The sequence below is a fragment of the Camelus dromedarius genome, chromosome 35, assembly GCF_036321535.1.
Source record: "Camelus dromedarius isolate mCamDro1 chromosome 35, mCamDro1.pat, whole genome shotgun sequence".
Classification (NCBI taxonomy): Eukaryota; Metazoa; Chordata; class Mammalia; order Artiodactyla; family Camelidae; genus Camelus; species Camelus dromedarius.
This window is the reverse complement of record NC_087470.1, coordinates 100,396-122,471: the sequence shown is the minus strand read 5'-3', so window position 1 is coordinate 122,471 and position 22,076 is coordinate 100,396. Positions and strand designations below refer to the sequence as shown.

The 22,076-nt window shown below is 46.1% G+C and overlaps 1 protein-coding gene across 3 annotated transcripts in view; it reads left to right on the top strand.

The window, feature by feature from the left end:
- The window catches only part of LOC105085558 (transport and Golgi organization protein 1 homolog), a 111,336-nt gene extending 93,435 nt beyond the window's left edge, over positions 1–17,901 (top strand). Inside the window, exons 17-29 of one of the 3 annotated variants that reach the window (XM_064482266.1) lie at positions 9,804–9,825; positions 10,365–10,451; positions 10,901–10,974; positions 11,065–11,171; positions 12,572–12,670; positions 12,869–12,941; positions 13,698–14,780; positions 14,930–15,123; positions 16,498–16,596; positions 17,300–17,360; positions 17,473–17,508; positions 17,584–17,691; positions 17,809–17,901. In XM_064482266.1, the coding sequence (XP_064338336.1) occupies positions 14,951–15,123; positions 16,498–16,596; positions 17,300–17,360; positions 17,473–17,508; positions 17,584–17,637 (423 nt within the window). In that variant the 5' untranslated portion in view covers positions 9,804–9,825; positions 10,365–10,451; positions 10,901–10,974; ... (3 more) ...; positions 13,698–14,780; positions 14,930–14,950 and the 3' untranslated portion in view covers positions 17,638–17,691; positions 17,809–17,901. Of the gene's footprint in view, positions 1–9,803; positions 9,826–10,364; positions 10,452–10,900; positions 10,975–11,064; positions 11,172–12,571; positions 12,671–12,868; positions 12,942–13,697; positions 14,781–14,810; positions 15,124–16,497; positions 16,597–17,299; positions 17,361–17,472; positions 17,509–17,583; positions 17,692–17,808 lie in introns of those variants that run through there. The other 2 variants (XM_064482268.1, XM_064482267.1) reach the window with 2 other exon arrangements.
- The last annotated feature ends 4,175 nt before the right edge of the window (positions 17,902–22,076 follow it).

The following is a 22,076-nucleotide window of genomic DNA, read 5'->3' as shown; positions in this document are numbered from 1 at the left end:
ATGGGTTTTAGCCTTGAAGAAGGTTAAGACTTTGTACATAATCAGTACCGTAGGCATTGGATCCCACAGCTATTATTGATCGTCCTGGGCAGCCTCACAGGCGGGGAGCACTGATAGTAGGTGTTATGGTAGCTGAAGCAGAATGGGTGCTGAGCATGGTGACAGTTGCTGTAATGAGTAATGATGATATTGTGCCACCTAAGTGTAGTAATAAGGGTATTAATTGTGATTTACATATTAGTATCCATTAAGGACACTGTAAATGCCAAAGTGATAGTAATATAGACTAACGCCATTTGATAATTATGAAGTTAATTATTTTATGAGTCAAGATAATGTTTTTGTTTTAACTAATTATCATACATTCATTCTAACCCTCTTTAATTCATTCATAGGCTAACCTTATGGCTACTAGCAATGAGATTACAGGTTGTGCCGTGAAGAGTTTAGTTTTTAGGTTATTCTTTTGAGATGCTCAGGGTAGGGGTAGGAGGAGGCCAATTTCTAGGTCAAATAACAGAGAAGTAGTGACAACTGAGAGTAAATAAATGGAGAAGGTGGGCGTGTTGGCCCTGTAGAGTCACAGTCACATGTGTGTGGCTCGATTTTTCTGGACAGACACTTACTAGCAGAGGTCAGAGCATGACAGGACAAGCTGTGAGTCTGGCAGTGCACTGGGGAGTGATGGCAGCACAAGCTTTATTGTTTTTTCTCCAGTTACATGGAAAGCCGTAGGTTGGAAGTCAGTTGTACTTTTAAGTCTGAAGAATAAAATGCTCATCAATAGATAGCAGCCTATAGGAACAATCACACTTTATATACAAAATGCTCTATCAGACCGCTGGTTGCAATCCAGTGATTAGATGTAAAGTGAAATTTCAGTTGGTGTAGAAAGCACAGAATGAGAAAAGTAGAGCCAATAATTTTGTGTAGTCAGTGGAAGCTTTTAGCCATAAAAACTACTGAGCCAAAACTCCATCTGCAGTTGTGAATTTTATATTCTCCTGAGGCTCGCAGTGATGTAAAATAAGTTCCCAGAGGAACTGTAATGAATCAGACAAAGTACTGTTTGTGACTTCTTTCTGTTAGATGATGGTGAGCGCAAGTGAGGGGAACTTCAGAGTCTCACAGAACTGAAGAATTAGGTTATTATGGGACCTGTGTGTGGTCAGTGTGGTGGTGTTAGGTGGTATGTGCATGTATTTTTATCTTTTTTCTGATCAGAAGGTAGATAGTCGCTTTAGGATCTATGTGCATTTGCCTGTGTGTGTGTGTAGGTGTGGTGAGAATTTGGTCGTGGGGAGAAACACTGTAACCTTAACCACTCTGTACTGAGAGCTGTAGGACCTCCTTCTCTGCTAAAAAGTGACCCTGCTCTTGTCGCCACATTGCCATTCGTGACAGCACTTCTTTGTCATGAGTGTATGTAATGTCCTGTTTGTCATGGACCAATGCAGTGCATCCATTTGTAGTTCATAAAGTCATTTATATTTTAAACAAAAAGCACTTATGCGTGATGGATTTTATGTTTTTACTTTTATTTACCCTGGTGCCCGACTTAATTATAATAGAAGACCCATTTCCTGAGACAAAGTTGATTTGCTGTTAAGAGACAGGAGCACTTGTGAGCACATCCTCACCGTTTGTCCTGACTGATGCATGACTTAATGTCATCACAAGAGGAATTTCCCGAGGAAAAGCCAATGGTCTTCCTCAGAACCTCAGGGAGCAGGTCACAGATGGACTCCAGGTGGATCCCTTTCCAAGGTAGACCTTGGTTCAAGGTAAAGTTCCAGTACTTGGCACCCCTGAGACCCTTAGGTGACTCACACCCCCTCTGTCTTCTCACCCATAAAATGCATTATTGAGAATGTTGTGTAATTGGAACACTGAACTTTGAATTTGGTCATTTGGTACATTTTATTGCTCAGTGTGAGACCTCAATACCATTGACCTGATGTTCATTGGTAATTTATAGGGGGTCTCAACTCCTAAGTGTTGGAGGGAATTTTTGTTGACATTAGGAGGAGACCCAGAATCCCTGAAGCCTGCTCACCCTGGATGGGACTCAGTCCCTCCAGGCCGGGGGATCCTGGTGCCAGCACAGCACCTGCAGCCCAGCTGTAGGACCAGGAAGGCCCACAGTGCGGTTGGAAATGCAGCCTCAGTGGGTCTGTGAGGAATCAGGGTCAGCTCCCCACAGGGCAGGCTCTGGAGTTTCCTCCGCAAGGGCAGCCCATGCTCCTGAAGGTCAGCCCCAACCGGGACAGACATAGAGGCTGGAACCAGCAATCCCAAGAAAAGTGGGAGGTACCGGTCTTTGCAATTATGGTGACCCCTGGGGATCTGAGCTCCTGGGAGGTCAGAGCCTTAGAGTGGGAAGGACTGTGATGCCAGGATTCCTACCTTTTCTGCCCCCTCCACTCTGGGCCCCTTCCCAGAGTCGGGCCACCATGGCCCTTGGTCCCCCACCATGCACCCTGGGCTGGCTCCCTCTTTCTTTCCTGCCTTGTCTTGTATCTGCTTCTCCCTACCCTGTCCCCCTCTGTCACCTCCTCTCCCTCTCTAGGACTTGACACCCACCTCTCTCTCAATCACTCATGCACTATCTTTCTCTGCCTATCCCCCAGGCACTCAGGCCCTGGGCTCTGGTCCAGCCTTGTCCAGGACCACAGGGCCACACCTCTTCCAGCCCTCCCACCCTCACAGCCAAGTTGTGGCCCTGGCCCTGCTCACAGTGGAGGAGCCCTGTTACAGAGGCTGCTTCTGCTGGTACTTACTGCTGCACTGCTGTTCCCCCTACTTCCTGGGAAGCACGGACTCACCTTGACCTGTTGGTGGCCCTTGAACAGTTGGTGGCCTAGCCTGAACACCAGGTCTGCTGCAGGGCTGGCCACCTCCCCAGCTGGAAGGAGGGAGGGCCCTGCGGGCTTAAGGGGCTCCTGGAGATTGGATCGAGGGACGTGTAAGGAGCCAGGTGTTTTCACCCAACTCCTCTTTGTGAGTGGCAGAGTGTCCCAAACCACTGACTGCCCCCTGTCCATTTCTCACTAAGAACACTGTGGGCAGATTTTGGGAGCTCCTGAGACTTAGGAGGGAGCTGCTGCCCTCAGTCCCCCTCGGAGTTTGCCTGGAATTGGGGCTCCTGGGGGCAGCTGGCAGGTCTGGGGCCCAAAGCCTGGGCTAGTGCAGGGCCCTCTCACTGGATTCCCGTGGCCACTCCAGGCATCTCATCCCTTCCTCACTGTCAGCAGTTGGCCACTTTATGGGGACAGATATGACCCTTGAGACTGGCAGGCCCCATGTGCTCAGTATTTCTTGATTGAGTGAATGCCCCCCACACACATCTAGACACCAAGTGTTCCCACCACCCTGGAAGGGTTTCTCAGGGCCCCTTGCAGCCAGTACTGCCCCAAAGCACAACTTTGCTTCTGCCCCACCAGGTAGTTTCTGCCTCCTTGGACCTGGGTGTATGTGAATCACCCAGGTGCAGTGTAGGGGGTGTGACAATATATAATTATAATTTATAGTTATATATGTTTTTGGCAAAAATAATAGGGTTTATTTTTATGCATGTGTCATATGTACTTAAAATTAATGTGTCACCTACAGGTGTACTACAGATAAAGATGGCCATATGGGCGTGGCAGTGTGATTAAGATGTGTGCTGTTAAGATCTTCTCCATCTTGTGGACATTCTGTGTACCTTTTGTATGTAGTGCTGAGCGAGGGGGAGTGAAGACTTCCCGCTCTGCTTGTGCAGTTGGTTCCTCTTGGTTCTGTCATTCTTTACCTCATGTTTTTCAGCCACTGCCCAAGGGAGACCCTGGGGATTTGGAGGAAGTGGAAGGAGCACCCAGCAGTAGGGGGTGGGGGACCCGGGTTGGTCAGGACCAGAAAGCATAAGATCGGAAAAGTTTGCAAAGAGGACCCAGGGTTGGATGGCAGTTGGTGGGGGATAAGGTAGTGGGGCACATTCTAAAAGTGAGGTCGCTCAGAATGTCCACTGTGAGGACCATGGGCAAAGGCAGGTGATTGGTCAATAGAGAGTATAAGCATCGGGAGTTGCTAAGGCATCGTTCAGACAGGAGAAGGCTTGGAGGGAGGCGTCTCATCCCCTCCAGCTGCTCCTGAGAGTCCACTTGACCTGCTGTTTGTTTTCCTGACCTGCTGACCTGCTCCCATGACTGAACCCTCCTTCCTCCCCTCAAGAGCTTGACTGACCCTCATCCTTTCTGTGACCCCCTTCCCCTCCCAATTCCTCAACCCCTCTTCCTGTCACACTCCCTCCCCAATCCCATCCCCCACCTCTCTCCTCCCCTCCCCTCCCCATCCCTGTCCCTGTCCCTACCTTCCCTTCCCCTCTCACCCCCACCTCCTGCCTGGGGACCTCAGGGCCCTGAGAGGACCAGGACATGGAGGTCATGAGGCTGCTATTCTGGCCCCACGAGCTGGAGTGTATTGGATACGAAAATACATCTGTGAGTAAACATCGGGCATCGAGTTTCCTCCTTTATCCTGGGCTTTTTCACACTGCTGTTAAATCACTGCTTTCTCACGGGGTCCTTGATGGAAACTCTTCGTTGGTGCAAACCAAGGCCCTCAGGGCAGGTTTCTTGACCAGCCTGGAGCGGCTCTGGCCACCGGCGTCCTCATCAAGATCTGGGTCCTGTCACGACCTCTTGGACCAAACACAGCAGGGTTGGCAGGATGAAACCTGAAATGGTTATTTTATTGCATCAAAGAAGGAAGTGTGAATGTACTAAAAGCCATTGAGTTGTATGCCTAAAATGGGGGAATGTGTGAAGTATATCTCAGTAAAGCTGTTTTTTAAAAAGTGAGAAACTGACTCACTAGAAGTCATAGTGAGACTGGCTCCTGGAAAGCTTGTTCAGGATCCTGCTTCAGGCTGTGCACGTTCAGGTCCAGTCCCCATGCAGTGCGCTCTCCTGTGCGTGCACCCTTCCTGGTGGTGACTCAGCAGTGGGGCCTCAGCACTGGGTTGGTGCTGGTCTGTTAAACAGTGAAGTGTCATCTGTGCTCTGTGCTTTCTGGTTTGTTAACTTCTAGCAACTTTTTTTTTTCTTTGAGCTGTATTATTTCCAGAAATTTTAATGTAACAAAAATATTCAATAGCCCTGTAACTTTAAAAATATTTTAATTGAAGTATAGTCAGTTTACAATGTTGTGTCAACAGTTTACAACATTCTGTGTACAACAGAATGCTTCAGTCATATATGAACATACATATAATCATTTTAATATTCTTTTTTTTTTATCAAATTACTACAAAATATTGAATATAGTTCCCTGTGTTGTACAGGATAAACTAGTTGTTCATATTCTTTATATAGATTAGTATCTGCAAATTTCAAACTCCCAATTTTTCCTTTCCCACCCCTTTTCCCCCTTTGGTAACCATAAATTTGTTTTCTATGTCTGTGAGTCTGTTTTTGTTTTGTAAATAAGTTCGTTTGTGTTTCTTTTTTATATTCCACATATAAGTGGTATGGTATTTTTCTTTTACTTTCTGACTACTTCACTTAGAATGACAATCTCCAGGCCCATCCATGTTGCTGCAAATGGCATCATTTTATTATTTTTTGTGGCTGAGTAGTATTCCATTACATGAATATACCACAGCTTCTTTATCCCATCATCTGTTGATGAACATTTAGGTTGTTTCCATGTCTTGGCTATTGTAAATAGTGCTGCTGTGGACATTGGGGTGCATATATGTTTTTGAATTAAGGTTCCCTCTGGACATATGCCCAGGAGTGGGATTGCTGGGTCATATGGTAAGTCTGCTTTCAGTCTTTTGAGGAATCTACATACTGTTTTCCGCAGTGGCTGCACCAAACTGCATTCCCATCAGCAGTGTAGGAGGGTTCCTTTTTCTCCACAGCCTCTCCAGCATTTCTTGTTTGTGGACTTTTGAGTGATGGGCATTCTGACTGTTGTGAGGTGATACCTCATTGTAGTTTTGATTTTCATTTCTCTGATAATTAGTGATATTGAGCATTTTTTCATGTGTCTATTGGCCATTTGTATGTCTTCACTGGAGAATTGCTTGTTTAGGTCTTCTGCCCATTTTTGGATTGGGGTTTTTTTTTTTTTTCTTATTAAGTTGTATGAGCTGTTTATATAGTCTTGGAATTAAGCCCTTGTCAGTCTCATCTTTAGCAAATATTTTATCCCATTTTGTAGATTGTCTTTTTGTTTTGCTTATGGTTTCCTTTAGTTAGATCCCATTTGTTTATTTTTGTTTTTATTTCTGTTGGACTTCTAGCAACTTCTGAGTCATCCCTTTCCTTCTCATCTTGGAGGCTGCCCCCAGGGACTCTTTGTCCAACTAGGCAGACGGGAGCACTGAGAGCCCAGACGATGTGAAAATGAGTGGCTGCAGCTTGCTGGGATGTTTATAATGGGGAAATGCCTAGGAGTGACATGACCAGGAGGTGGACAAGTTGTCATCCTTTCTTTAGTGAAGTGTCAATGTGCAGAGTGTTGATTTCCCCAAAGCAGAAAGGGTCCTACATGTCCTTAGAATTGTCCAAGGTCCTACATGTCCTTAGAATTGTCCAAATATAAAGAAAATTCAGGTACATACTGTGAAATATTCACTCTTTCAGGAAAAAGCACCTCCACATCCCAAAAGAGAAAGACTGAGAACTCCCCATGGATTTAAGTGAGTTTGTTCTGATGGGCGTGCACCAGATTCTCACAGACCTGGAAAAATCGAGTGTCAGGAACACTCTGTACTGAGGCAGAATCATGCCACATGAACACTCCAACCAAAGAAAAGTCTCTTCTGTGTCTTCTGAGCCCACTAAGGAGGGTGTTTCTAGGTCATCTTTGTTGGGATTTTTTCCCTCACAGGGAATGAGGCTGAGCTCTCACAGGTTAGTTAAGCCCTCTTTCCCACCACAGCTTTGAGCATTTGGATAAACTAACTTGTCCTCCTCCACCGTTGCTCATGGCCGCTGACTGTCAGAACCTGAGTCCATTGGCCCTGGTGGATAGAGTCTGGGTAGGAGGCAGCTACTGACGTCAGCGCTCAGTGATGTGTGTGACAAGCATGCCCACCACGGAGGGGGTTTTACCAGTTAGTGACTAGATGGTGTTTGTCTTTTTGTGCCTTTGATCTGTGTTTCTGTCCTTTGTGCTGAGACCCACTGCTCTCTCAGACAGCGGCTACTCAAAGACAGGTCATGTTTCCCACCAGCACACATTTTACTGACCTCAACTGTGAGAGCTGGCAATGACAGTGTTACCGACTTCAGAGGCTGCTTTCTAGAGAGGTTTTATTTGCACAAAACGGAAGCTTGGTGTCTAGATTCATACAAATTACATTGTGCATTTATCCCCTCCTACAATACTAGAAATCAAGTTTTTACAAAACTATGTGTTTGACTTTTGTTTTGGTGACCATATATTCCAGAAATACAAATTAATTTTCATGGTGGCTGTTAATGGACGTAGGTGCAGTACTGTGAAATATGCATGTGAATTATTTGTACTGATTATTTTGAATTCTGTTTTTATGCAACTTCATTCTTATAGTTTTAATCACATTATACAAGATTATCAATTATACAAATCCTTATTTATTTCAGAAGTCTGACATTACCTGCTCTGGTTCAGAATCAAAGTGAGCATTGAAAGAAAACATTCATGGTTTTTAGAAAGTTGGGCTAAAGTAAATCATCAGTTTTTGCTGGAATAGTAATTTTGGCATTATTATGAGAGTAAGTCTGCTTTCTCACTCATGTCCAATCTATAAACATACAAATAGATCTCTGTATATCTCTCTGTATTTTAACATATTTTCATTGATATTTTTCTATACACTTCAGGTGTATTTTTGGAGATATTTCATAGGGATTTATCCAGGTGCTTCATGAACATACAATAGAAGATGTAGGCTTCCCACGCCCTGTAGGTTTGTGTTTGCTGATTTTCAATTTCAAGTTCGCTTCTGCATTCATAAGTTGAGTTCTGTTAACTATTTTTAAAAAATTTGCAATGTGTGTCAGCAAAGCCAAATCTCTAACATTTTGTAGATCAGACTTTTTTCTACAGCTTTAGTGTGGTGTATTTACATGTAGTATCAGCACCAATGAATACAGTTTGTTGATACTTGACATGCGTACACAGCAATGAAACTATCACCAAACGAAGGCAGCAAACATACCCACGCTCCCAAGAGCGTCCTCCTGCTCCTTTTGAACTCAAGTGTCCCTTCTGTCCTCTCTGAGGAGCTACTTGAGGGTGTGGTTGAGGGTTTCTCAAGACGATTCTCTGTGATAGATAGACTGCGAATATCTTTGTGGTTCCTCATTATCTCCAATATTATTTCAGGCCATCCACAATCCGCCTGTCCTTTTCCATCCTGGGCCTGATATTTTTGGAATTCTGTGGAAGGTTATTGTTTTTACTGCCTCCTGGGGAGTTTTTGGTTTTCTCGTGTTCATCTGTAGGACCGTCCTCGCTCTGAGTATTACTAAAGTACCTGACAGTGTTCTTTTAATCACACATAACAGGAAGTTTTATAGACACTGGACATTTTATTTGCCTGCCTGGGCTAGAATCCAGGAGTCCAACCCTCTTCTTTGTTTCCTTTAATAACTTGAACAGAAATTAGTTTTAAATGGAAATCTGTTGCAAAATGCTATCTTTAGAGTATAAACTCAATGAGCAAGACAATAATGTATTCTCAATGAGAAAATGACAATTTTTAAACCCTTTTCTTCAGTAATGAAACAGAAATATTAAGTATTTGGTGAGCCCATCTCTCCCCACCTGCCCCTGCCTGTGTGTTTGAGTGACAAGGGACAGGGAGGCTCAGTGTTCCCTGAGTGATGTGTGACGTTAAGGGAACATCGTGATTTTGTTTGCCCTCTGTGGATGCATTCTTCAATAACCACATTATTGCCACCAATTTTCGACACTGTGATGATACTCCAATTGCTTGGCAAGGTTAAGGGCTGGCCGCAATCTCTGAAAAGTTTTGAATGAAGAAATATGTTTTAAGGGTCAGAAAAATGTGTCTTTACATGATATTACAGTGAAGTCCTGCCTGGATCTTACTGAGCCGTAATTCCTCAGATGATGACTTCCGCTTCTTGACAATGGTCACTGTCCTGCGGCTGCTTGTGCTTTTATTACAGCCATTGCTCACTTTCATTCTCATCTGATGTCTCATTTGACGTCCGTTTGTTTTTAGTGGTTTTGACAAATCTTACGATCTTGTATGTTACAATTGCTTATCGATTCAACAGTCAACTCTGTATACGATTTCAGAAAAGCTTTCATTGAATGAAGGGGTGTATCTTAGTGTAAAGACTTTGCCTTTATTTTTCTTGTAGTCTCTCCTCTCTCTCTCGAAGTTTATACAACAGTCCAGGTTCTGGACTTCAGTGTGGATGTTTGGTATGACAAAAAAAGAAGAAAAAATCAGATAAATGATGCGTTGGTGTATTTACAACAACATATGAAAATAAAAGAGTTCAGTGTTATCAAACATAAATATTCATTATGAAAATTAGATTGGTGTTTAACAGAATTTTAGCAGATCTTTTGTTCTAGAATAACATATTTACCATTGTGCTCTCTATCAGAAATGATGAGTGAAAGATCCTGCCTTAAGTAGGAAATGCTGATTTTTAATCATATGAATCGTTATGCTGAACAAAAATGATAATTGTAATTTCAATGGATTACTGTTTTGATAGTTTATTAGAAACTATGTATTTACTAATTATATATTTTGACATCAAATTTAATGTTTCTTCCTCTCCTAGGTAAAGCCTCTAATGTATCAAGGTAAGACATTAGGGTCTACTTTTCTTTGTAATATTTTCTCAATATCAGGATTCACTGTTACTTTTAATTCAACTAAAAGTAAACACAATGACTTCTAATGTCAGACTTAACTCTTGAAATTTTTACTCCTGGGATGGTGTCTAAATGACACTGCAGAGGAAGTTGGCATCTATTGAGATAAGAGACCAAGAGGGTCTCAGGAATAGGGAGACTAGGATGAGTTTAATTTTGCATAGAAATCTTTAGGAAGCAGGTGAAGAGAAGAGTCTAACATTTGGAGTGAGTACCTGACCTGATCTGGTCCTTGGTATAAAGGGAAGATGCTGAAACATTGCTTGAGCCTGTCAGGACTCTTCAGGCTGAGGGAAGGATGTAAATGCAGACAGGCGTGTGAGTCACAGCCAAGGGGAAACCACAGTAAAGCTAAAAAGTTAATTACACTCATACTGCCAGCCAGATATGTCTCTGCTGCTAATTGGGATAATTCAATTCTACTGGGTTTTCCTACCAATATGAGAAATTGCTTTATCTCCTTTTAGTTACTTTAAAGCAGATAACTGAGAAGATCAAGACTTTTGAGAAAGAAAACAGAAACTGAGGAAAATATATCCACTTGGGAGCAGAAGGTATTATTGTCCTTTGATTTTTTTTGTGATTTCACCTTCAGTTCCTTCTCCCTCTGATAGTTCAGTTCTTTGGCTCTCTTTTCTTTCATCCTACTGTCCTGTTCCATATGTTCTATTAGGGGCCTAGATTCACAGCAAGTGTCCTAGATTAAAAAACAAGTTTCTTCTGTAGAGCACAGGGAACTCTACTTGATATCTTGCAGTAACCTATAATGAAAAAGAATGTGAAGATAAATAGAGGTATACACATGTGTGACTGAAACATGCTGTACGCCAGAAACTGACGCATTGTAACTGACTATACTTCAGTAAAGAAATAAACAAAGCAAGTGTCATATATGTAAAGCACCACTTTCTGTATTAGTGGAAGGGGTCACACACAAGATAGGTTCGGCTAGCAGTATAATTAGTATTTGTAATTCTGTTTGTTTTATTACATATTTGCATAGACCAATGATGCAAAGAAATGCTTAGAGGAGACCATTAGGCAAAAGAAGATGCTGAGGAAGCACTGAAGTTTAAGGTATGAGCCTCTTCTTTTCCTGGATTACATTCTGAAAACAGAAATAAAAATAATGAGTAATTGTTACTGATTCAATATGTTTTGTTGAAGGAGTACATGCAAACCTTGGAGAGGGTTAGTGACTGAATGGCTTCATTCAAAGTGCCCGAGCTAAGCTGCAGGCAGTGAGTGACCAGAATGCCAAGTGTCTGCGCTCGGTAAGCGCTTTGCTGCTACGTTGACTGTAACTGGGCTTCAGAGGATTTTTGTGCCCTGGGAGAGCTGAGTGCTGCAGCTCCTCCTGCTTTTGGCTGCAGCAGAGTGTGGGAGCCTGGGAGCAGAACCTCCCTGTGAACAATGACCCAGAATTTCATGGACTGAAAAACCTCTGTGACTTTTTAACTTCAGAGACTAGGAAATAGGTCTTATTTCCACAACCTAGGGAGTTTTCTCACCACTCACACTATCTATGCAAGATACATAGAAAATGCCAGGAAACACCTGAGAGGTGAAGGAAGTTATCTAGCCAAGGTGCACAGCCCCTTGCCCTGTTTATGTTAAACAGAATTTTCCGTGTGAATTTGGGAAAACTTTATTTATATTCCACTAGGGACACTCATTTGTGACCTCTTTGTCATGAGCAGTTTCCCACCCTTGCTTTCCCCTTGTGGTCCAGCCATGTCTTACATTGTCCAGTTAGGAAGAAGTTTGTGGAGGCTAGGAAATATCTGTGCCTGAAGGTCTCTCTTTGTTCTGCATTTCTTCATGGGCTTGACATTTGTCCTGGGCCCAGCCTGGATCAGCTGCCATCACAGGAATATTAGGGGTGGCTGAGGGTACTGGCTGAGAAGGGACAGGACTCCAAATGGGTTGAAGAGAAGCAACTTCCCATCAGAACAAACCAAGACTTGCTGGAAGAGATTGACAGGCTGGCAATGGAAGAGGACCAGCTGAAGAAGGAAATACAAGACACACAGGGTCAGAACGAGCTGCTAGGATGCCTAGTTCTAGAACTTGAAGGAAGAGGCCCTGTCTGCTGTAAACTCTCACATGAAGCAGACACTATCTTTGACCCCAAACCAAAATTCATGCAAAGTCCCAGATGAGCTCAAGCATGTGGAAGGGGATGGGGACGTATGACACTTGCTTTCTTTTCTTTTTAAAATGTGTATGTTCAGAATCATTTCACTGCGTTCTAGAGAGACTGTTCACCAAAGTCTTGGGACATGTACCAGAGCTAATATATTTATTTTCTATGGTTTGTTTTGCACTTAATAATATACTTATTTTCTATGGTTTGTTTTGCACTTAACAAAATAATTTGTTTTTGAAAAAAGAAAGTTACACTGAGTTTTCATTGAAATCTTAGTACATGCTTTGTTTTTGTCCTGTGTGAAGATATTGGAAAAAGGAACATCTCCAGAGACCTTGAAAGACGCTGTTTCAATGAACACTTCAGGAATTTCAGAGGGAAATACCTCCATTAGCAGCAGGATTTCCACTGTACAAATTAGCTTTCATAAGGAACAACAGTTTCATGTCTTAGAAGATTAAATGTTGATATCTGTTCAGATTATTTTTCTTGGGAATTTAGCCATCAGTGGGAATGTTGTTTTAGGTTGAAATTGCTCTTAATAAAGCTTGTGTCCATGAAGCCACAGTGAAACCTGAAGAAGTGCGTCTGCAGGAGGACGTCCAGCTCAGCAGCAAGAAGAGGGTAAGAAACATTCCTCACCCCAGAGATGCTTACCTCAGAGAGCTGAGCATCACCTGTGTCGGTGTCTGTGCTGTAACGCACATAAAGCAGATGACCCGTCTTAGCCGTTTCCAAGTGTACGATCCTCTTGTGTTACGTACATTCACGTTGCTGGGCATCAGTACTTCCTGAACGTCTTTTCTCACATCTGTCTTGCAGCCAAGCATTTTGAAGACCAGATCTGAGGGTCTGATGCAGAGCGCCATGATGACTGAGGAATGCAACCTGGAAGGTATGTTGCTTGTTGGGAAGAAAACTTCATATGCAGGCTTCCTGGGAGATGTTGTGGCTTCAGTTCTAGACCCCTAGAATAAACTAAATATCATAGTAAAGAGAGTGAAATGATTTTTTTTGGCTATCCAGTGCATGTAACAGTTATGTTTACACTACACTGTAGCCTATTAAGTGAGCAATACCACTATGTCTAAAAACCCCAATGTTCATAACTTTATGAAAATATACTTTCTTACTAAAAACTACTATCCACCATCAGAGCCTTCAGTAAGGTGTTATCTTTTTATTGGTGGTTGGTCTGGAATTGATGTTGGTGGCTGCTGACCGATCATTGTGGCGGTTGCTGAAGATTGGTGTGGCTTTTGCAACTTCTTAACATAAGACCACAATGAAGTTTGCCACAGGGTAACTCTCCCTTTCAGGAACAAGTCCTCCAGGAGACAAAGCTAAAGCTTCGTAGCAGGCAATGCTGTTTGATACATTTTACACACAGGAGAACTTCTTTCCAAATTGGAGTCAGTCCTCTCAAACCCTGCAGTAGTTTATCAGCCAAGTTCACGCACTTTTCTGAGTCCTTTGTTATTTCAACCTTCTTCACAGCACCTTCACCAGTAGATTCCATCTCAAGAAACCAATTTCTTTGCTCGTCCATAAGAAGCAGCTCCTCGTTCGTGCACATTTTATCATGAGGTTGCAGCCAGTCAGTCATGTCCTCAGGCTCCACTTCTAACTCTAGTTATCTTGCTGTTTTCAGCACATCTGCAGTTCCTTCCTGCACTGAAGTCTTGATCACCTCAAAGTCATGCATCAGAATTGGAATATGTTCCTTCCAGACCCTGGTTCATGTTGATATTTTCACTTCCCATGAATCATGAATTTTCTTAATGGCAACTAAAATGATGAGTCCTTTTCAGAAAGTTTTCCATTTACTTGCCCAAACCCATCAGTGGTATCACTATCTGTGGCAGCTAAAGCCTCCCAAAGTGTATTTCTTAAAATTAGACTTAAAAGTCATAATTACTCCTGATCCATGGGCTGCAGAATGGATGTCGTGTTAAGCATGGAAACAGCATTCATCTCATGCATCTCCATCAGAGTTCCTGGGTGACTGGTGCATTGTCCATGAGCAGTAATATTTTGAAAGATATGTTTTTTTTGGTATATTTTGTTTTTTTCCCTGAGCAGTAGGTCTCAACGGTGGACTAAAATACTCATGTTGTAAATATATGTGCTGTCATCCAGGCTTTGTTTCATCTATAGAGCACAGAGTAGATTTCCCATGATTCTCACAGGACAGAGGATTTTCAGAATGTTAAATGAGCATTGGCTGTGGTAGCCCCTCACAGGAAAACCAGCCTGTCCATTGAAGCCTTGATGCCAGGCGCTGACTTCTCCTCTCCAGCTGTGACGGTGCTGGGTGGCCTCCCCTTGCAGGTCTCTGCACTGAAAACCTGTTGTTTAGTGGCGCCACCTTCATTAGCTGTCTTAGCTTTAGCTTCATCTCCTGGAGGACTTGCAGCAGCTCTGGGTCCGCTCTTCCCGCCTTACCTTGCACAGGTATGCAGTGGAAATGGAATCTTGCCTTAAACTTCATGGGCCAACCCCTGCTGGATTCACACTTTTCTTTTGTAGCCATTTCATCTCTCTCAGGGCTTGTAGAATTGCTGAGAATTAGGGACTTCCGCTGGATTAGGCTGTGTCTTAAAGGAATGTCATGCCTGTTTTAATTAAAATGATAAGTATGAAATATTTCAGGAACTACCAAAATGTGACACAGAGATAAGAAATGAGCAAATGTTGCCAGAAAAATTGTCACTGATAGAATTGCTGGACTCAGGTTTGTTACAAATCTTCAATTTGTTTAAAAATATGCATTACTGGGGAGGGCAATAAAATGAAACATGCCTGTAATAGAAATGAGTTTGCACTGGGAAGGCAAAAAGTGGATTCCTGACTTCAGGATTCTCTCCTTTCTCCACTCCCCAGCACAGCCAAGCTCGAGTGAACATGTGCATACACAAAGCCAGTTGTTTTATGTTTATGGAGCATAAAAAGAAAATGCAAGGCCACCATGCTGCATCAGGATCTCTGAAAGGAGAGGAAGCCAATTTCCAAAGGCAGGTGAAGAAAGTATGCTTCTTTGATGAAATCGGTGGTCAGAGAAATATGGACACTGAAGAGTAAGACGTTCCCATGTTAATTATGACAAATAATGTGTGAATGAGTGTGTGGAATTATGTGGATATTGTAATATGTTTCAGAATATTTACCACCATATTTTCTTTACCACATTCAATCAGTACAAATTTGCATTTTTTTCAACCTTGATTTCTGTTATCTGCTGCTTCTGTTCATTCTAACTGGTTACCAGAGTCTTGTTTGTATTTAGTTTGAGATTTTAGTGGGTTCTTGGACCAGATTTAGTCACTTCATTATCTGGATCCCCCTAGGTCCATTTTTATTGTCCTTAGGTTTCAACCACATCAAAGTGTCATGACCTGCCTTGTGTCTATCATTTTTATTAAACCCTAGACATTGGGTAGAAAATAGAGAAAATTTGAGGCCTAGTGTGAGGTTAACTTGCTGCAGAGAAGGTGGGCGTTACAGCTGGCAGGTGGTCAGGGCTCAAGCAAGGCTGCATCCTGTTAACCCAGTTAGCACCTGAGATCCGTCAGTGCAGCCAGCCCTCCTGAGGCCCGTGTGTCTCCTGTCCACCTTTGTTCCTGGCACGTAGCTCTCGTGGATCCCAGCTAAGGCCTGTGGGTCGCTCTAGGGATCACCTTTGCTGACGGGCCGTGAGCTCCAGCTGCCTGACTGCGGTGCCTGTGCGTGGGGGGGGCACCGGCTGCCAGGCTTCTCTGCATCTCAGTGGTTTCCTCTGCAGTTACCGGGTGACCCCTGGGGAAGGTGGGCCCAGTCCTGGGCTTCCTTCTTCTCCATCTTGGCCTCATGTCCCTTCCTGGCTTGTTAGCAATTTGGTACATTCAATCATGGAATTCATAATTTGTCCAGGATTTCCTGTCATTCTCAGGGGGAGGTCATGGACATCACACCCATTAACTCGCTTTCAAAAACAAACATTTCCTTATATTTCCTAAAAGATCAGGTTTTGCTCCAGGCTTTGACTGAAATCAGGGCTTTCTATGGGAGAAATCAAACAAGTTATGAACGCTTGCTTCACCCTAATGTGTTTGGTTGTGACGACTTGGTCGGACCCCAATTCCCACGTTGAAACAGTGAGCTCATGCTGTCCCAGTCACAGGAACCTGAGCCTGTGGTGGGAGGCACAGAGCACCCCTCACGTGGGCTTTTCATGTTTGTTTATGCACAAATGAGTAGGGGTGGGGACGCTGAAGGGAAGCCCAGGTACCAAACACTTGCCAGAGGCCCGAGTGTAATGTTTTCATATCTACTAGTGGGGGCCTTTAATTCTTTCCTCTGTATCTGTCAGTCTGAGCATTTATGGGGAAGGGCAAAAGGAACATTGAATTCTTCCCTTCCAGTTTCTGGGAGGGAAACTGGCAGAATTTCACAGAGTTTCTTTCCCCTCTCAGGAAGATGGACATGAACGGATGTGAGCTGGTGGGAAAGCAGCAGCTGTTGGCAGCAGAGGAGAAGGTGAAAATGGCTGAAGAGGAGACACAACAGTACAAGTGAGTTCAGCTCCTCCACACCTGCGGCTCTGAAAACCACTGCTGGATTTTTTGAAAACTTTTCTAAAATGTTTAGACACAACATCATACACAAACCAAAACAAATGTTCAGAAGACATTTGATACATGCTTCACACAGGAGAAAAAGTGTTAAGTTTTACACATGTTAAGTTAAAGGTTTAACTTCACAAAATATTCACAAAATATTAAGTTGCTAAGAATTTCCTGGCCCCCAGTGCTGGCCAGACTTTGTGGAAGGATGGCTCACAGAGCTGTTTCTGAAGGTGCTAGAAACTGTTCTCAACCTGAGGACAGCAATTGGGTGTAGCGTCAGTCACACTAAGAAACATGCCTGTGCCACTGGGGAGACCAACTTGTAGGAAGTAGGGTAAGGATATAAGGAAAGGAAGAACCAAGCTTTGTGATGAAAGATACTCAGCACAGGACACGTGAGGGAAACGCTGAGAACGAGAGAGGGAATTGTGTCTGCACAGAACCCGGCAGGCTTTCAGTAACAGTGACAGGAGGAGTGGCTGCAGCGACAGCTTTGCACCCGCTGTGCAGCTACAGCCGTGTGCAGTGTGCCTTGTGTGCTTAGAGGATGTGTGTGAGTGTGCAGTGCAGCTAACGTGGACTGGGGCAGGCTATTTAGCATCATACCCAGCATTGTGATTTCTCTGATGAAACAATTCATAACCCATAGGAGAAGATTTGAAGAATGTCACAGGCAAATGCGGGAAGCAGAGATCACTTGGAGACACCAGGTAACCTGCCTTCCTCTTGACACACCGAGTCCTCAGCACCTGATGCAGACAGTTACCGTGGCCCTGAGAACCCCTCGCCATGGGGTGTTTCTTGATGTGTTGACTTTTTCAGGTGGCTCTTGCCGAGAAAAAGGCCCAAGACAGCTCGGTAAGAATTTGTTTGTTTCCTTCCCTTTGTGCATAGTCGGCCACAACTGAACGTGGATGTGTTTTTCTCCCACAGCTCAGGCCTCAGGAGCTGGAGAGGGAAAACTCTGAGTTGAGAAGGGAAAACTGAGTTGTGAAGGGAAAATGCTGAGTTGAGAAGGGAAGATGCTCACCTGAAACAGAGGTACAGAATTTTGACACATTTTTACGGGTGTTTTGAGATTTTTAAGGTCTGGTTGTTTTGTGTCTGGTAGAGGAGTTGGTGGTGAGATTCGTACTGAAGCCATTCTTTATCTTTAAGATTAGATGCAGTCTGCAGAGAGAGGCAGGCAGAGGAGTACATGAGGCAGGAGCCCACCCCAGGAGGACCGTACAGGCTGCACCCCCCCGAGAGGTAAGGAGCGCACTGTGAAGTGCGGCAGCCCCATTTCTGCAGCAGAAGCTGCCCAGTGGGCTACATGTCCCCGTGGGTGGTTGTCGGGTTTCCTGGACACCACACACTCACTGTGGGGAACAGGTTCTCCGCTGGGTGACAAGATGCTGTTTTCCTCAAGCACCGCCAGCCAGCAGGGCTCTGTCCCCTGTGAGTGGTGGAGCTCACGCCCCTCCAGGGACTGCGGGCCACCCCCGAGGCCCTTGGTTGGCTGGCATGGCTGGTGTGGCTGGCGTGGCTGGTTTCTGTGCGCTAGAAGACGTGAGTGTTAGCCCCCTCTTCCAGCCTGGACACAGTGTTGAAGGTTGAATTCTTTTCTCATTTCAGAAAAATAACATGCACGACGTTTTAGAATGAAGGCGGTATGTCATAAAGAGAAAAACATTTTTCTTCATTTGCCTCGGTGGATAAACATTCTATTCAAGATCTGCTTTAAGGCAGCAGGCATTTCTTCACTAATTTTGCAGGTCCCTTAGTTCTTATAAAAAAGCTTGCACAGTGGCCTAGAGTAGCCAGTTAGTAAGTGACATGACTACGTAGTCTCCCTCTTCAGTTATACGTGTAACTCTAAAGTCTCCCACCAGCTTCTCTGTATAACTCACCATTCTTTTGCCGATTATTACATGAGTCATTCTAAGGCCACTTCTTTCATAAATGTTTACGTGACATCTGGTCACTTGTATAAGACATGTCCTGTCAGGCAGAAGGCTTTTAACAGTTTACCAACAGGCTGAGGAGGAAGAGGTAGAGCCCACCGTCAGGATTTGTTCATATCCTTCCTATGGAAGACTCTTCTTACTTTAACGTGTAACCTGTGTACAGACTGCTTTGCCCTGAAGTGCGCTGTGAGTCCCCTGTGTCAGTGCCGGTTGCCAGGGATCTGAGCCCTGAGCTCCCATCCAGGGTGATTCACTATGAAAACACCTGAAGCAGGGCTCTGAGGCATCCTCGTCAAGGGTTAGGGGTCCAGTCTCCCCTCGTCCTCGGGGCCACCTGAGACATGAGGGAGACCCGCGGCCTCTGTGCAGAGCCTGGGGCGCAGGCGGGAGTGAGAGCTCCTGGGGGAGGGCACGGACGGCTCGTGCTTCCCCCGCACGGCCTCTGTCAGAGAGAATCAGCCATCAGCACTGCTCTCCCTTTACAGCTTCAGGGCCTGGTGGCGCCCCCGTGAGGAATGGCACTGCCTTCCCGGCTCAGGAGGCCTAGGAGACCCAGGTAAATAATTTTTTCCAGTTGTGTTCCAGTGGTCATTTTGTGTTGAAATTATCTCTGGAAATACCATTTTCCTTTCAAACAATCCTTTCCTGGACTTGCCTATGGATTGTGTGTTCTGAGATGCGTATACAGTGTGATTACAGTGATGTGTGGCGACAGTGTTTTGTCCCCAAGGCCACCTGCGCAGCCCGGGCCGCAGGCAGGCCCCGGGGCGGGTGGAGTGTGTGGTGCCGTGCTGCCGCCTGGGCACCCGGTGCAGGGGAGGGTGCCCGGGGCTGACCGCTGCTGCGTTGGGTTTCAGCTTTTGTCGGTGTTGGTCCTCTGGTCTGTCATCCACACACCTCTCCCTTCTGTTGTGCAGGTCACTGTGGATGCCAGAAGGCCCCGTCCTTTTGCAGGACCAGCTCGTGTGGCCAGCCCCATGAGCTGCCCAATGTCACCCTTCCGGGGCTATTGGCCACCTCCACCCGGACCATACCCATGGGCTCTGGGGCCTCGGCCACAGCCACCAATGTGTCCACTTAGTAAGATGAGAGCTTGTGCTCCTGTTCCCTTGTTAAGTCTTGGCAGAAGAAGGGGAGATGTGACTCCGGGGCTTTACAGTGCCCAGGGAAAGCTGGCTGGGGACATTGTGACGTTCGTCTAGTTTCTTAGCACGCACGTTTGATGGACCGTGTCACTTCCCCACCCTGACCTGGGAAGCAGGTCTCTTGTAGAGAGAAAAAGAGCCCTCTGAGAGAAGGCAGAAATGTCAGACCTGCACTTGGGCCTGCAGCAGAGAGCACGTTCTAGGCTCTGGGAGCGATGAGGCCCGGCCCAGTGTTGTGTCCAGCCGGTCTGAGCCTTGACATCCCACAGTCGATGATTCGTTATGGAGACACCCGTACCGGGGGCCTATGGTCTCTTCCTCAAGGGCCCGGAGCCCTGCCTCCCCGTCGTCTGGTGTGGGAAAGAGTGTAACGTTCTGAAGGAGGGCCTGGAAGGTTTGTTTTGCTTGAGCAAAGCCTATGCAGCGAAGGGTCATCCTCCATCCTCTCTGTGGTTTCTATCAGGTTCTGGACCTGGTGCAGCTCCGGTGAGGAACGGTAGCGCCTGCCCACCTGCGGCGGCAGCAGAGGCCCAGGTAAACACCGTGGTCATCCTCTGTTGGAAGTCTTTCTGGGAACTTTGACCTTTTTTTCCCCAGAGGTCTTTCCTGGCCTTGTCTCCAGATTGTGTGTCCTGTGACACGTCTACCGTGTCACTCCTGTCTGAAATCAAACTCTTGCCCAGGAACCGTGGGCTTCTCCCCTCAGCCTGTCTCCTTGGGTGGTGCCTGCAGAAGCCGTCAGGCAGGGAGTGTTTAGGGGCTGAGGACCGTAGGCTTTGTGTGTTTCTCAAAATAACATGAGGAGGGGGACCCCTCACTCCACACTGACTTCTCCTGGCATGAGTGACTCCTTCCTGACCTCCCTCACTTGGGGTTGCTCTGGGGCCACTGAGGCAGAGTACTGTCGTCATTCTTTTGCTTGTCTCCTGGTTCAGGTCAGATGATTCTCCTGTTTAGAATGTCCATTCAAATCCTCGTAACTAAAAATGGAGCAGAGCCCTCCGTCCGGCATTATGCCGTGTGCTTTGTGCAACTTTGGGTCTTCTGGGGTTTAGTAAATGTCACAACCCATCACTGACTTGTCTCGGTAGGTTGTGTCTTCCATGTGCCTTCCAGCCGCACGTGGGGTGGCTGGAGCCTGGCGCTCAGAGATGCTGTATTTGTAGTAGGAAACACCTGCTGGCTGTGAAGGAGCCTGCAGTGAGGAGGCCTGTTTCCCTGCAGGGCTGATTCCCACCATGGGCCTTGCATTGTGTTCCCCATCCTGAGCTGGGCCGGTCCTGCCCTGGAAGCTGTCAGAGATGCCCCTCTGTCTCATCACAGCACTGCGGGGTTTTGCACGTGAGCTAATCTCTCTTTTGTGTTAGTTATGGAATTGAGGCTTCCCACTTTACTTTTCCATAGGACAGACATAGTGTGCGTTTTGTTAATGAACTTAAAATCCAGGTTTACCTGACGATGAGGATGACTGTAGTGGAGCCTGACTACCTTCTGAGGGCAGCCTTGTCCCCTCAGAAGCACTCTGCCAGCCCTCCCGCAAGCCTCCAGGACGCCCAGATCCCCGGAGCTCTTTGCACCCCGGGGCAGCCCCTCCAGGGAGGAGAAGAGTCCTTTGTCAGGAGGGAGCAGCGAGGGCCGGGCAGGGGCCTGCAGGCAGAGCGATGACCCGGGAGCAGCTCTGACTCTACCTGTGGAGGATGAGCTCTTCGCATCCTTTCTTTCCCCGTGTCCCTGGTCCACGCACAGCCAGCTCCCATGGAGCCAGGGAAGGCGGCGGGGAGGGCTCCTGCCCAGAGAGGCTGCCTGTCGGGAAGGCGCTGCTTTCTCAGTCGGCCAGGACCTCTGTTCATCCTCTAGGGCAGGAAACTTGCCTGCCTCCATTTACAGACACCGGCGGTGACGTGTGGAGACAGTGTTTTGTCCCCAAGGCCTCCTGTGCAGCCCGGGCCACAGGAAGGCCCCGGGGTGGGATGGAGTGCGTGCCACCGTGCTGCCGCCTGGGCATCCGGTGCCGGGGAGGGTGCCCGGGGCTGACCGCTGCTGCGTTGAGTTTCAGCTTTTGTCGGTGTTGGCCCTCTGGTCTGTCATCCAACACGCCTCTCCCTTCTGTTGCGCAGGTCACTCTGGATGCCAGAGGGCCCCATCCTTTCGCAGGACCAGCTCACGTGGCCAGCCCCATGAGCCGCCCAATGTCACCCTTCCGGGGCTATTGGCCACCTCCACCCAGACCGCCCCCGTGACCTCTGGGACCTCAGCCACAGCCACCGATGTCTCCACTTGGTAAGATGAGAGCTTGTGCTTCTGTTCCCATGTTGAGTCTTTGCAGAAGGGG